This window comes from Pararge aegeria, chromosome 4 (genome assembly GCF_905163445.1).
Source record: "Pararge aegeria chromosome 4, ilParAegt1.1, whole genome shotgun sequence".
In the NCBI taxonomy this organism is placed as follows: Eukaryota; Metazoa; Arthropoda; class Insecta; order Lepidoptera; family Nymphalidae; genus Pararge; species Pararge aegeria.
Window position 1 is genome coordinate 5254214 of NC_053183.1, and position 13622 is coordinate 5267835.

Here is a 13622-nt window from a genome sequence, read left to right on the forward strand (position 1 = left end):
CAAGTTTCAATGAACATTAAATTTGAGATTTATGTACAACTGAATCAATTAAATCAACGTAATAAGCCCGCAGACGGACGCTGGTATTCCCCTCTCACTCGGTTTCGCAACTACATCGTATACATAATTTCACTCCAATGATTTTTTCCTAACGTCGCTAAAGAAGTATGAGTTTAAAAACGTTTCACACACATTTAGGTGATAACTAATGGTAAATGGTTGATAAATGGCTCGAATTCTCCTAAGATTAGGTGTTACTTATTTAGTCATTGATTTCTACGTTGTTAGTGAAAAAGGGCATAACAGTAAATATCCGCGAATTTATCCGCCTAACTGAAAACGTACTGATTATGTCCAACTGAATTGAAGTTAGAGAACGGTGAGACGTGCGCTCTTATGGGTCGCAAGTTCGCAACATGCGTTGACACACTAGCCTGATCTCAAATCAAGGAGACAGTTAGTTATTTGTTCCATTTGCCGTGAAGATCCTGCATCCATAGATTCTAAATGCCAAAAAATTCTTACGAGACATTACAGAACATTAGATTGCCTTATCTGTTGACAGAAGGTCTTATGCGATTAACTGTACAAATACATCAAAAAAGATACACAGTGACATCCTTTACGTCTGCTATATTAACTAATCCGTGACCCCGTTTTACAACTATTTATATTGTCCTAGATAATATTAAAACAATCATTTACACACTTCCGTACGCACATACAGACGAGTGATTTTAATGGCAATTAAAGTTGGCAAATTAAATTGCATTAATTTTTGTATGAAAAACTTAAAATTATAATAATTAACAGTAATCAGTCAATAGTCTGTCTATAACAATTTTCAGTAAGTTGAGATTTAAATATGGATTAAACAGGGGGTGTTGTTATACCTTCTTTTCGAAATTACCTTCTATATTAGCAGATGTAACACTGATCTCTATTATGAGCATTATGGAATGGCTATCCCTATATAAATGATGATGATCGCTTAAATTTTGTCCCCATGTAACATACGAGCTACACGTGTCATACGAGTGTCTCGGGAACCAATTATGTACTGGTGATTGTCATTGTATGCTTAGCGCTTTTGATACTATCATAGCGTCATACTCGAAGCGTTTAAAATGGCTTCAATCAATTGAACAAAAACACAGTCACCATCCTTGTTTTCGGCGTGGTGGAGATGCTTTTCGGTTACCAACCCTTGGGCAGGCCGGAAGTTATGGGAATCCTACTCTAAAGGGGAAGTTACCTGAACTCATAACCTACCACAATCTCTTTTTTTTAAGCGTCTCCCTCCGAATTGAGGTTGACACCGCCAATTTCCTAACACTAAACTGGTACTGAAAATTCGAACTCTGGACCTCGTGAACCCTATTTAACATGCTAATTACTACAGAAAACACAAACGAGGCATGGGAATGAAAAAATAGTGTGACGTAGTGTTTACCTCCGAACAGGGTTTTCGTCGGAGAATATAAAGAGCGAGCTGGGCCCCGGAGTAGCGGGCTGGTGGGCGCCACCCATGGTATCAGCTGGCGCCGCGCGAGCCTGCGCGCCCGCCGCCTCCTGCGCTGCCGCCAACCTGGAACGTGCAACAAAAACATTGAGAACTGGCACAAATATACAGTACACACACACACGCACTGTATACAAACATTTATTGACAACCTCCCTGGCAAAGTTATGTCTGGCCAGTATTTTCGCAAGGAATAATTTATTAAAATATAATTTGCAATCAATTTCAAAAAAACCTTTAATTTCTGCAAAAATAAGATAATTAAGTATATAGTAGATTCTTCCGGACTTCAAAATCAGTCTTCATGCCTATTATAACTTTAACAAAATGTACTAGCAAAGTTGATGTAAATTATTATACGTCTTTCTAATAATAGTATTTCTTTGGTCTCCATATACAATTTACAATAAGATGCCCTATCTTTGCCCTGTCAAATTATGCGCGTCGCATCGGGACGACCGAATTACTTTAGCTTTAGATTGAAGCTAAATCACCATCACCTCAGTGTTATTTATAATAAATATAAATATAATCTTAACGCTCTGTGATCAGTTGCCGTAGTACAGAATTTGCTCGAGGTGCCGTTTTCGCATATCAAACTTTATTCCGTAAAAATACAATAGTTTTTTTAGTTCAGTAATTTTACTCTTCGTTAGAGTCGCAAATACCGTACTTTTGTTTATTATTTTAAGAAAAAGTGTTGTGTTAAAAGCCCTAACAGAAGAACTGAGCTTTAATACAATATGAATAACATCAATTTTAATCTGATGTACAAGTATTTCAATTCTCGATAACTATTGTCCTGGTGAGGTAAGTACTTTAACAAAGTTTTTGATAGAATTTGTTTTGCTCCACGCTTTTATTGCGTGTACGGCATTATACTTATAGTACAATGCTGAGCTGGAACCTTGTACAAGATTGCCTGATAATAATATTAAATTTAAACTTAACTCGACGTCCTTTCAAATTTTATTGAATTGTGCATGTAATATGTAGGTATAGCGGATAGCCATTCAGTAAAAATAATATGCGTTTTATGGTCATAAATACGAAAATATATTTAAGAAAAACAAGCTATGTTGTCTAGCTATGACAACTATGAACCTGGTCTTACAAACATTTTGTACATTCCTATATATTTGCAATTACTAACCTCATTTATTATGTAAGCAGGTATTATTTTTGGTTTAAAGGTCGCTGGTACTTATAAAACTGTGAAATCTGATGAAGGCACCAGCAACCAAATCTTATGTTTTAAGAAGTATTGTTTCTTTATAAATCATAAACGCAATGTTTTTCTTTTTTTATATACTTAATCTAGACCTCTGCGTACAAACTATTTTTGGCCTAAATAAAGTTTTATTATTATTATTATTATTATTATTATTATGTCAGACGGTAGGCGCAGTGGGCAGCGACCCTGCTTTCTGCGTCCAAGGCCATGGGTTGGACGCACAAGAATGTTTTTCAGTGTCTGGGTGTTTATCTGTATATTAAAAATATTTACATAATAGAAAAGATATGAAAAACTTTATTGCAACAAAACACAATAGGAAAAACACTAGGAAGCATACTTATTTGTGTACAATGTGTATTATATTCATAAAAATATTCATAAGCTATCTTAGTACCCATAACACAACTAGATGGCTACATAGCCATCTAGTATACACACATGTGTATTGTCGCAGTATATTTATATTTATTATATACTATTAGTTTATTATATACTAGCGTACCCAGCCCGCTTTGGCGGGCTAGATTTTGCTTTATTTTATTTTATTTAAACAATAAACTTACATCATTAAATTTTTAGTTTAAGTCTCATAATATATTAAATCATTTATTTCTCTCCGTATTCATTCTCTTCTATTCTCTTCTCGAGTGGGTGAACATCATTATCTACACCCATGTACACCCAACAATAGAATATCATCATAGTAAATAAAAGCTGTATTTGACAGTTTGACAGTTTAAAAATAGGCGTCGATCGTCAACAAACTTTACAGGATTACTTGCCAGGATCACTTGCCAATCCGGAGATTTCCTGAAAGTGTCATTGAAATCGGTCCAGCCGTTTCGGAGCCTATACGGAACATACCCACACACTTTCTCTTTTAAATACTCGTATATAGAAGATAAACGCACATAACACAAAAAGTTAGAGGTGCGTTCCAGGGAATGAACTCTGACAGAAAGGAAGGCCGAAGCTCCACTAGGCCATCACCTGTATGGCTGTACAAAGTAACAATACCGCCGAGTGGGCAGCGACCCTGCTTTCTGAGTCCAAGGCCGTGGGTTCGATTCCCACAACTGGAGAGTGTTTGTGTGATGAACATGAATGTTTTTCAGTGTCTGGGTGTTTATCTGTATATTATAAGTATTTATGTGTATTATATTCATAAAAAAATATTCATCAGCTGTCTCAGTACCCATAACACAAGCTACGCTTACTTTGGGGCTAGATGGCGATGTGTGTATTGTCGTAGTATATTTATTTATTTATTTATAAAAAAAAAAAAAAAAATACCTTGTAATTTATTCAACAGGAGCATATTTATTCAACTTAAACATAACACAGCCGACATAGTTATTGAAATAGTTGCTCAAAGTTTTAAAACTGACTAACATTTGCCGTTTAATTGGCAATAATAACGTTATTAAGCGCGCCGGCTTCTAGCGTCGTATGAACTCGTTATGTCCTTAGACACGCGACGGTTAGAGAAAATTCATTTATTAGCACCTATCGGGACGGGCTAGTACCGATGAAACAGTTTACAAACTTATTTATTTACTAGCTGCTGCCCGGTAATATGTACGCTTCTCTTTAGTTATTAAAAAAAATCGTGGCTAACAGTTCTTTTCCGGATTAGGAAAGAGGTGTATTTGATTCCTACTCCATACTTAGGTAACAAAGTATTTTTAATTACACTATAAGCTAGTCCTTAACTTCAGTTACACCTTATCGTAAGCGATGATGCAGTCCAAGATATATTTAACCGATGTTGGTTTCTAAGCGGCATTGTACCGCAAAATCAAATTTCTTGTTCGCACAACTATGCAAGCAGGGTGGTAACTAGCTCCAGCCAAAGCCTCTCACAAAGCCAACCCAGACATAATACAGAAATTATAAATTCTCGCGTTGCCCTTGGCCATTATCAAACTTGAGACCTACAACTTAACCACACCGCTCACTCTGCGTCAGAGAGATCGTCAAAAGCTTAGATTTTTTGATTTGGTTCTACGGCTTTTTCGCAGTAAACGCTATGTCCATCTGCAAGGTGTAAGCGCCAAATTGTATCAATGTCCGTGCTTTGGTTGAACCGAACATTGGTAAAAAACAAACAAATAAACTTACGTGACACGTGTACACTTTAACAGCACACTTGATTGTGACAAAATTTTCGATAGAAATATATACTAGCTATGTTACGGCGAAACATTTTATGTTACGGCGGGATTTGTTAAAAAAAAACGGGGAAGAAACAGCAAGTTATAAAAGAACGGGATAACTTATATTATGAACACTTTCGTCGGTTTGAGGCCATCAATTATATATTTAGTATAGTAGCATTGTGTGCTCAAGGAAATTTCATAATTGCATGTAGCTTAATGACAAAGTAGTGTCAACACCCCCACGTTTTACTATAATGAAGAAGAATATTCCAGCATATATTAGAGTATTTCAGGTATTTAAAGTACGTCATTACTGCTCGTATTTAAAGAACAAAGATCCCATACACGCTATTTTATAGACATAGTTTCCAACGAAGTAATTACAATTCAATACACAGTCGATTTTAATTAAAAAGCGTCAACGTAGGCAAAAAAATACACGTACACGGATACGAAATTACTAGAAAGCGTACGATATCTGATAAAGGGAGCGCCCGTTCTGTGGAACCCAAGAGACATATAACTTGAAGCATATATCAATATTAATTAATCTAATGCATTCGTTAGCTTCTTTTTCGTCAGAAAGGTTGTGGGTAGGGTTGCTATTGTTAAATAATAAATTTATTTTAACTATGTCGATATATCGGTATAGCTTATGTGGTCAGAATTCCGGTCTTCCTTTTGGGGGGACCTATTTCGATCCCCGGCATGTACTACTAACTTTTCGAAGTTATGTGTTAAGCAATTAAATATCACTTGATTTATCGTGGAAGGAAAACATCGTGGGGAAACCTGCATGCCTGAGAGTTTCCCATAATGTTCTATAGCAAATACGTATTTGAAAATTTGATATATGTTCACAAAAATATATCTAAATTTAAGAGGAAATGCGACTGCAATCATTTAAACGTTAAATGCAAAAATAAACTTGCAGAGCAATATAACACATAAAATAAGTAATTCAATTAAAGGAAATTATATTCAATTTACAATAAATTACCAGTTGATATCTTGGCGATGTCTCTAAAAAAGTTCAGTTTGTATTAAGCGAAAGCTTATAGAAATGTCCTATATATATAGGTAATCCTTTATGTAAGTCTTTTTCCGAAATCATAAACGATATAGAATCTTGGGTGTGAATTATTGCTCTAAATAGGTTACTTCTAAAAGTATTTTCAAATGACAGTGTGAGATGGTGATAACAAAAAGAAAACCCGGCTTATTTTGTTGTGGACACCTTCTTAGATCGGAGCACGTTTGGAACTCTGGTAACTTTAGTTTTAGGATTACGAATGTATTTATCGTCAGTACTACTCACTCCTATGTACATATTTTACTTGTGAAGCACAACAAAAAACGTAGAATTGTCAACCGTTTGACATCAAATGCACAAGGAATGTGCGAATCTTTTCAAAAGATCTGTGTCCAGCACCACTGCAGGACATAGATCTTTTGAAAAGTTAGTCTTATAATTGTTATTAAAGATACTGTTAATAAAACCAAAATAGGAAAACAACATCATTATCTCCACCGATAGACGTCTACTGCAAAACACAGATCTTATGAAAAGTAATTCTTATTGTTCTTTATTAACAATATAAAGATACTGTAAGTAAAACCAAAATAAAACAATAACATCATCATCTCCACCGATAGACGTGAGGTCTAACGTTGTTTGGTTTTACTAACAGTATCTTTAATAGCAATAAGAATAACTGTTCTCGTGTGCGTGTGAAGATCTGTTTAGTGTGGAGTATAAGGATTGGAGACATTATAAATTACACCATACAGATTATCCTGCTTTTCGCGGAGTATAGCAAATGAAGCTTGATTCTCATAATAAAACTGTGCTCGTAAAGTAATAATTAGGTTCGTCCGTCCTTTAAATTGTTGTAAATTCGAAAGTTAGCAGTTTGACTATGTTATCGTTCCGACTCCTTTCGTAAGTTCCACGCTTATCTACTTAGAAAAGAGAATAAACCGATACGTCAAAAATGGCGACTGGGTTATACCATGAAGACGCTAGGTTGTTTGTATAAGTTTTCCTAAATAACCTTTGTTCCGTTGGTTTACATTATTAGGTAATTGACCTACAAAGCTTTTAATTTCATTTGGTTTAAAAGTTTTGGATTTTTTACAAGGACTTAACCAAGAGGAACAAGAGTTTGAAGTAAGTGAGCGTTTCACCACAAGAATAAGTAAAAAATAGGTTTTCCAGTTCAAATTGGAATAAAAGTGTTGTAGTATATATATATATATATATATATATATATATTTATTTATTGGACTGATTATGATCTGTTTTGCTCTTTATAATTACATCTCAATGTATTAGTTGTTGTCGTTGTATTAGTTGTAGAAATTTCTTGAATGATTCATTATATTATTATTCATATCGGTGCGACAATGTTTTTTATAACAGAAAAGGAAACTCTTAAGAGATTTAACTGCCAGTATGATAGTAGGTAGAAAAAGGGGCAACCCTAAATGTATTTTTACTGACCTACTTCTGCTATTCAATGTAGTCATGTAGCCCTGTTGTATGAAAACAAAGATTCGATGGTACTTGTTACATAATAGATTGATGACGCACGATTAGTTCGTGCTCACGGAAAGAATCGGCTCAGACTTCGTGCATAGTTTTCGCGTCTTAAAATTTTCTTTTGGCTCCCATCTAGTCAAAAATCAAATTTAACCGACATTAATCCGCATCAGTTAAAAAAAGGGTGACTTAAGAGTTTCGAGTTTGGCGTTTGTCTTTTTTCCACACATATTAATTACTAAACCCGATAATTGTTTTGAACTGAGACTTTAACTACGTTCATCATCATATCAACTCATCACCGCCCACTACAGGGCAACTGAAGGCCGTATTCCACCACGCTGGCCCAGTGCGGATTGGTGGACTCCGCGTTCCTGGGATTCGACCTCGGCCCCCCGAAAGTGAAGTCCTACCCACTGAGCTAGGACTTCACTACGTTACATATGACAAAATCTTGTACCAAAGCAGTGTGGTGGGTTCCGTATCTCTCTCGCTTTAGAGAGACGGAGTTCGTAATCCGTATTGAACAATCTAACTACTAGACCAACAAAGCAGAACTACAATGCTACCTGCATCTACCTTAAAAAACTAAAAAAAAACGAGTTGAGCTTGCGCACGAACGATTCCGTACCAAGATGCATCTTGGATCATATTGCAATATGAAACACTATTTGTTATTAACATTATTAAGATCGAATAAAATACACATAAACACGTTTCCTTTGCAAGGTTATGTGTTTAATCGACATAAGGCGACATAATTCCTCGATAGTGTCTGCCTTAAAAATATTATGCTTACATTATTTATTTTTTGTGACAGAGCTCGTCTGGGGAAGTACTATTGCCATCCTAATTTCTGCCGCAAAGCAGCATTGTTGTAATGCTGTGTTCCTTTCTGAAGAGCGTGGTTGTCGGTGTTATTACAGGGGCATGAGGCTTAACACCTACGCCTCAAATTGATGGACACAGGATGGCATATTACAGGACGTGCTCCTTGCATGCCATGTGAAGTATTGCTCTGTTTAAAGGCGATATTTCCACTTACATCAGGTGGGCCGTCTGCTTGGTGCGTCAGTTATTAGTAAAAAAATTATTTAGGCCTAATTTAGGCGTTTCATATTCTCATTCTGTGAACATTTTAACTCTTTTAATCTCTTCAACGGTTCATAATATAAAGCCACCAGTCAGACGGACGGACAGTCAGCGGAGGCTTAGTAAATAGAGTCTTGTTGGCGCTTTTCGGGTACGGAACTCAAAACAGAAATACTAGGCAGTGCTACGAGGGGCAGAGCTACGAGAGGTCTTGCACGTGTGTTAACGGTCATAGAGAGAAACAATATGTTTCGCTTTCGACAAAGTAATTAGCTAAAGCACAGCAGGCATCGATTTAGGTCAAAAGCGAAGCTCATATCAAAACAGCGTGATAACTCAATTTCGAAAGGTAAGGCGTAATTACCCGCCAACTACGCGACAGTATTGTTTTGAATAGATACCTTCCAACAAGATCAACGAACTATCATCCATTCCTACTTATATTATAAACTAGCTGTTTCATCGTTTCAATAATAACTCAGGAACCCATTATTTTTCCCCAGATGAAATGTAACATATTGCTGTTTCCAGGATGAAAACTACTTTTACGAGAAATTTCAGCACGATAAGTTAAGTGGTAAAGCCGTGCATAGGTAACAAAACGCAAATCCCGCGGGTAGCTTTTACCATTAGATTCTCCGGGATAAAAATTATACTATGTCCATTTCCAGGATGCAAGCTACATGTGTGCCAAATTTCATCAAGATCGGTTCGAAGGTTAACCGAACATAGGTAACAAACAAAAAGCTATACTTTTATAATACACGCATTTATAATATTCGTACGTGGCATGCGAAAATAGATGCCTGCTTGTTGGTTTGCTGGTCGCCTTAAGAACTGAACTTATCCGTATTCCTAGTCGTACTAATATTATAAATGTCAATGTAAGTTTGTTTGTTAGTCTTTCACGCAAAAACTTCTTAACCGATCCTCATGAAACTTTGTACACATATTTTTGGAAGTGTTAGAAGTAATATAGGATACTTTTTATTCCGACATTAACCTCGGTTCCTTTGGGAGAGCTGATGAAAGTGTTTGACGAATTTACACCATAACTCCGACAAATTATAACCTATTAAATAAATAATTTATTTTTGTACTAAAGGTTCTAATATGTATTTAATTTGCCCAAACTTTGTGTAGATCTGATGAATGTGGTTGGAGATAGAAGACAGAACTCCTCAGCGGACAGCAGCAAACTTTAATTCTTTTTAGAACTACTACTAAATTGAATGCCACATCAAAAAACAAAATCAAACGCAGACGAAGTCGCGGGCAACAGCTAGTCTCAAATAAATTTACCGAATATTTAATATAATATATACTTAAACATATAATTAAAAATATATATATATTTTTAATTGTGTTTTATTTTTAATTAATTTCATAATATTGGAGAAAATTAAAAAAAAAATATATAAATAAATGATAGTTATAAAAATGTCTTTTTACAAAGGATTCTTATAATCTATTAAACGGTAACAACTGTATCAGTAACAACTCATCATCATCATCACCAAAGCTCTAAAGACCTGAGTGCGCCTTGGTTTGGTCAAGCAAATTTCTCAGGTCAGGTCAGGCGGTCAGAAGCTTCATCTTTCCAACTCCAAAATCGCAAAACCCTCATATAACTCTCGACACCATCACTCCATCGATTAGTTAAAACTGTGTTACAGTTCATCTTACATAATAATGGTCATACGATACTGTTTATCTCGGAAAAGCATTCATTGCGCGGCGCTCCCGCGGGATTAAAACAGTAAATTAAAAAAAAATTACCAATGATTTTTACTGCTAAATTGACAAAACTTTTGAAAGAGATAGCTTATGTCGGTTATAGTATACTTTGTAAGACGGAAAAACTACCTGTTTCCGCAGAATTAAAAAAAACGAAGCAAACGCAACTTAGTCGCGAGTAAAACCTTTTTCAAAATTCATTTATTTCAAGTAGGCCTAATATAAGCACTTTTGAAACGTCAAGTCTGTCTGTATGTAGTGACTCTACCACCGGTTCAGAAGGCAGAATTCTACCGAGAAGAAGCCGGCAAGAAACTCAGCAATTGCTCTTTTCCAACATCAACAATTTACATTTTACATTTTAAAATTCATTTTTCTATCTTGTTAGATGAAAGCGGAGCCGGAAGCTTCCAAGCAACCTTGTCATTAAAAAAAATCATCAATTGTATAATAACCTCGCTGTAATAAATGTGTTTTAACACATTCTTTAAACTTATGCATTGGTAGGTCCAAAATTACCTTATGAATCATATTATAAAAGCGTATTCTCTACTATGTATTCGCTATTTAAAATAAGAAAGAGATAATCAAGTCATGCTTATCTTATGTGAGTACCGAGATATTATACCTACGCTTTTATTCTAGGCTATGATCCCATTTTCCAGGGTTAAGGAACCTAATATGCAATGATACCTAAATCCTTATAAACGTGGTTCACTGCTATATATTTTTGTGCAAGGCATAGGCATGCTATTTTTTTCTGAACTAAAGCTAATTTTTTTTTTTTATTTCTTCTACGTTGGTCTGGTGGTCGGCATATTTAAATACCGAGAGGTCTTGGCTTCGATTTCCGGGTAGGACCAAAAATTTGTATATTGAGTTTTTGTATCAAAAACCCAATTCTCAGGAGGTACTAGCCCATTAGTTTGGTTTAGTGGTGTCCACCCACCTTGAACCCACTCCCGGTGTTACTACTAACCTTTTGATATTATTTATTGTTAAAGCTCGCCATCCCTTTTTGTAGTAGCGTGGTGGAATTATGCTCATTTACCCTCCCTCCTATGAGAAGAGGAATGTGCCCAGCAGTGAGACGTTGATAGACTAGTGGCGTGATGGGTTTCCGATTGTTGTGCTAAAAATTCAATAGATAGGTACCTTGCAATGGGGTTCGTTGAGTAGGTGCAAAATCAGGTCGAGTGATCAGCCATATTGAAGGACACTGAACGTCTTGGCCTTAAAACGCCTCATTAACGAAAACACTCGAGTTATTGTCATTCGCCTATAAGAATAGGCCCTTCGCCAGCCTATATTACCCAAGATTTTTAGCCCTTTTACCCATGAAATTTACTTTTCATTAAGTATGGTGGCTGTTATAAAAGTAACAAAACAGTTTCTGTTTAAAATGCTTTTAGTATAATACGTATTCTATACGCAATACATTTGTCAGATTATTTTTTGTTTCAGTTAATTGATGTACGATATTATTTATATATTAAAACGAAAATTGCACGGACGTAGAAGTATGAAATTTCACACACTAATAGTTCATATAGGGGAGTGCAGAATACTATATATATATTTTTTTTAATAATGAATATAAAATACATTAAATAAATATAAATGAACATTACACACTACCATTGCATTTGAAATGCACGCATAAATACTGTTTATTAATAATTTTTATCAATTATAATCTGTTTTAAGAAATAGGCATATTAACTGTCATAGTCAGTGTCTTGGCGAAATCTGTGATTATAGAAGTGGGTATAGTCTTTGACAATACAACCTTAACAATGTTCAAACTTATAATCTTAATTAATTATGGATGAATTTTGACGACTGCGGGACCACTAGTAGGTATTATATAATAACACAACCATAACTATCTATCTAACCCAAGGTTAAAAGAAAGATTTATACCTATCAGGGCGTGGATAGAAATGCCATTTAAAATTAATACCTACAATACTGAAAAAAAATATAATTAATGAAATCTTTATTTCAATACTGCATTATTTGTATCACTTTCTCCCTACATCTAATATTCTGGACTATAATTACGAAAGGTGAGAAATCTCTCTAGTATTGGAAAAGTATTTTCGGCTCAACCACAGCGCCGATCTTGCCAAAATTCTACATTGGGATACAAGCTATTTCAAAGCAGAATTTCGCCAAGATCGGTCATCCTGAAAACGGACATGAAATATTTTATATAACTGAACAAAAACGACGGAAGTCACGGACAGCAACTAGCAGTGCGATAAGAGTTGATTGCTTGTGCTTGTATCAGATACATCCATATCAATACATAAAATCTGTGCCTGTGTGCTGGACATGTTCCACGCATGGAAGAAACTCGACAACCAAAACCAAAAAATGGTACATATTCTAACGATATACCTATTTACTTGTACTGTATCCTTACTTTCCCAATCTCTTATTAACTATAACATTTTAAGTAGTCTAAATAATTTAAAAAAAACCTAAAATAATTAGTAATCCCTACATATAAAATGCAATTATATTGTCCCAAAATATTAATAAAAGACTTAGAAAACTTTATCGCAAGAGGTAACTTAGACCTTTTTTTGTAATTTAGGTATTTAATCGTGCATAGCGGATAATTAAGAATAAAATAATGTTTTTTTTTTGAGATTTTTGATATAACTTTCTCTGCAACGATTTGTATTTCAATGTATATAAAAAAATCATCAAACACACTTTCGTATCTACAAAATCAGTAACATTGAAAGTAAAGCCGAAGCCGCTGCTAGTCACATCTTAAATGTCTAGGTTATCTTTTAATAGTACCATTTACGAACATTTTAAAAAGGTTAAATAGCACTGAACATATATTTAAAACCAATTAATACCTGGTATGGGCCATTTAGTGATAGTATTTAGGATTAACTTGAAACTAAACACTCTCATGATCACATTTATATCACAGATACACACGGGAAATACGATTAACACCTTAAAAAAAGAAAAAAATATTTAACGCTCGAATAAACACTGCTTCTTGTACATTTGCCACAATTAAAGTACTATGGAATACGCGTCAACTTTTTATGAATCTACCTGCATTTATCTATATAGAATGATGGATAAAAAGCCGGTAGTGACCCACCTCAAACATTATTAGTAGGAATTTTGTTACAGAGTATATATAATTTTGTTTTACTACAGAATATACGTGATTTTATATTAAATCTAAGAGTCTAATAATATACAGAAGTTACAGCTCTCTTCAATTGCCAGTAGAAAAAAAACTTCGAAAAAAGGGTGGGTTTGTATAAAAACATCCTAACTGAGATTCATTCATATCCT

The 13622-nt window shown here is 34.8% G+C and overlaps 1 protein-coding gene across 2 annotated transcripts in view; it reads right to left on the reverse strand.

The window, feature by feature from the left end:
- Nucleotides 1-13269, reverse strand: part of LOC120623516 (voltage-dependent calcium channel type A subunit alpha-1) — a 45775-nt gene extending 32506 nt beyond the window's left edge. For both annotated transcript variants that reach the window (XR_005658710.1, XM_039889567.1), the window contains exons 1-2: nt 13166-13269; nt 1454-1588 (exon numbers count right to left, since the gene is read on the reverse strand). Coding sequence is in view for 1 of the 2 variants with exons in the window: in XM_039889567.1 (XP_039745501.1) it covers nt 1454-1588; nt 13166-13179 (149 nt within the window). In the remaining variant the exon portion in view is untranslated. The remainder of the gene's footprint in view (nt 1-1453; nt 1589-13165) is intronic.
- Nucleotides 13270-13622: the final 353 nt, after the last annotated feature.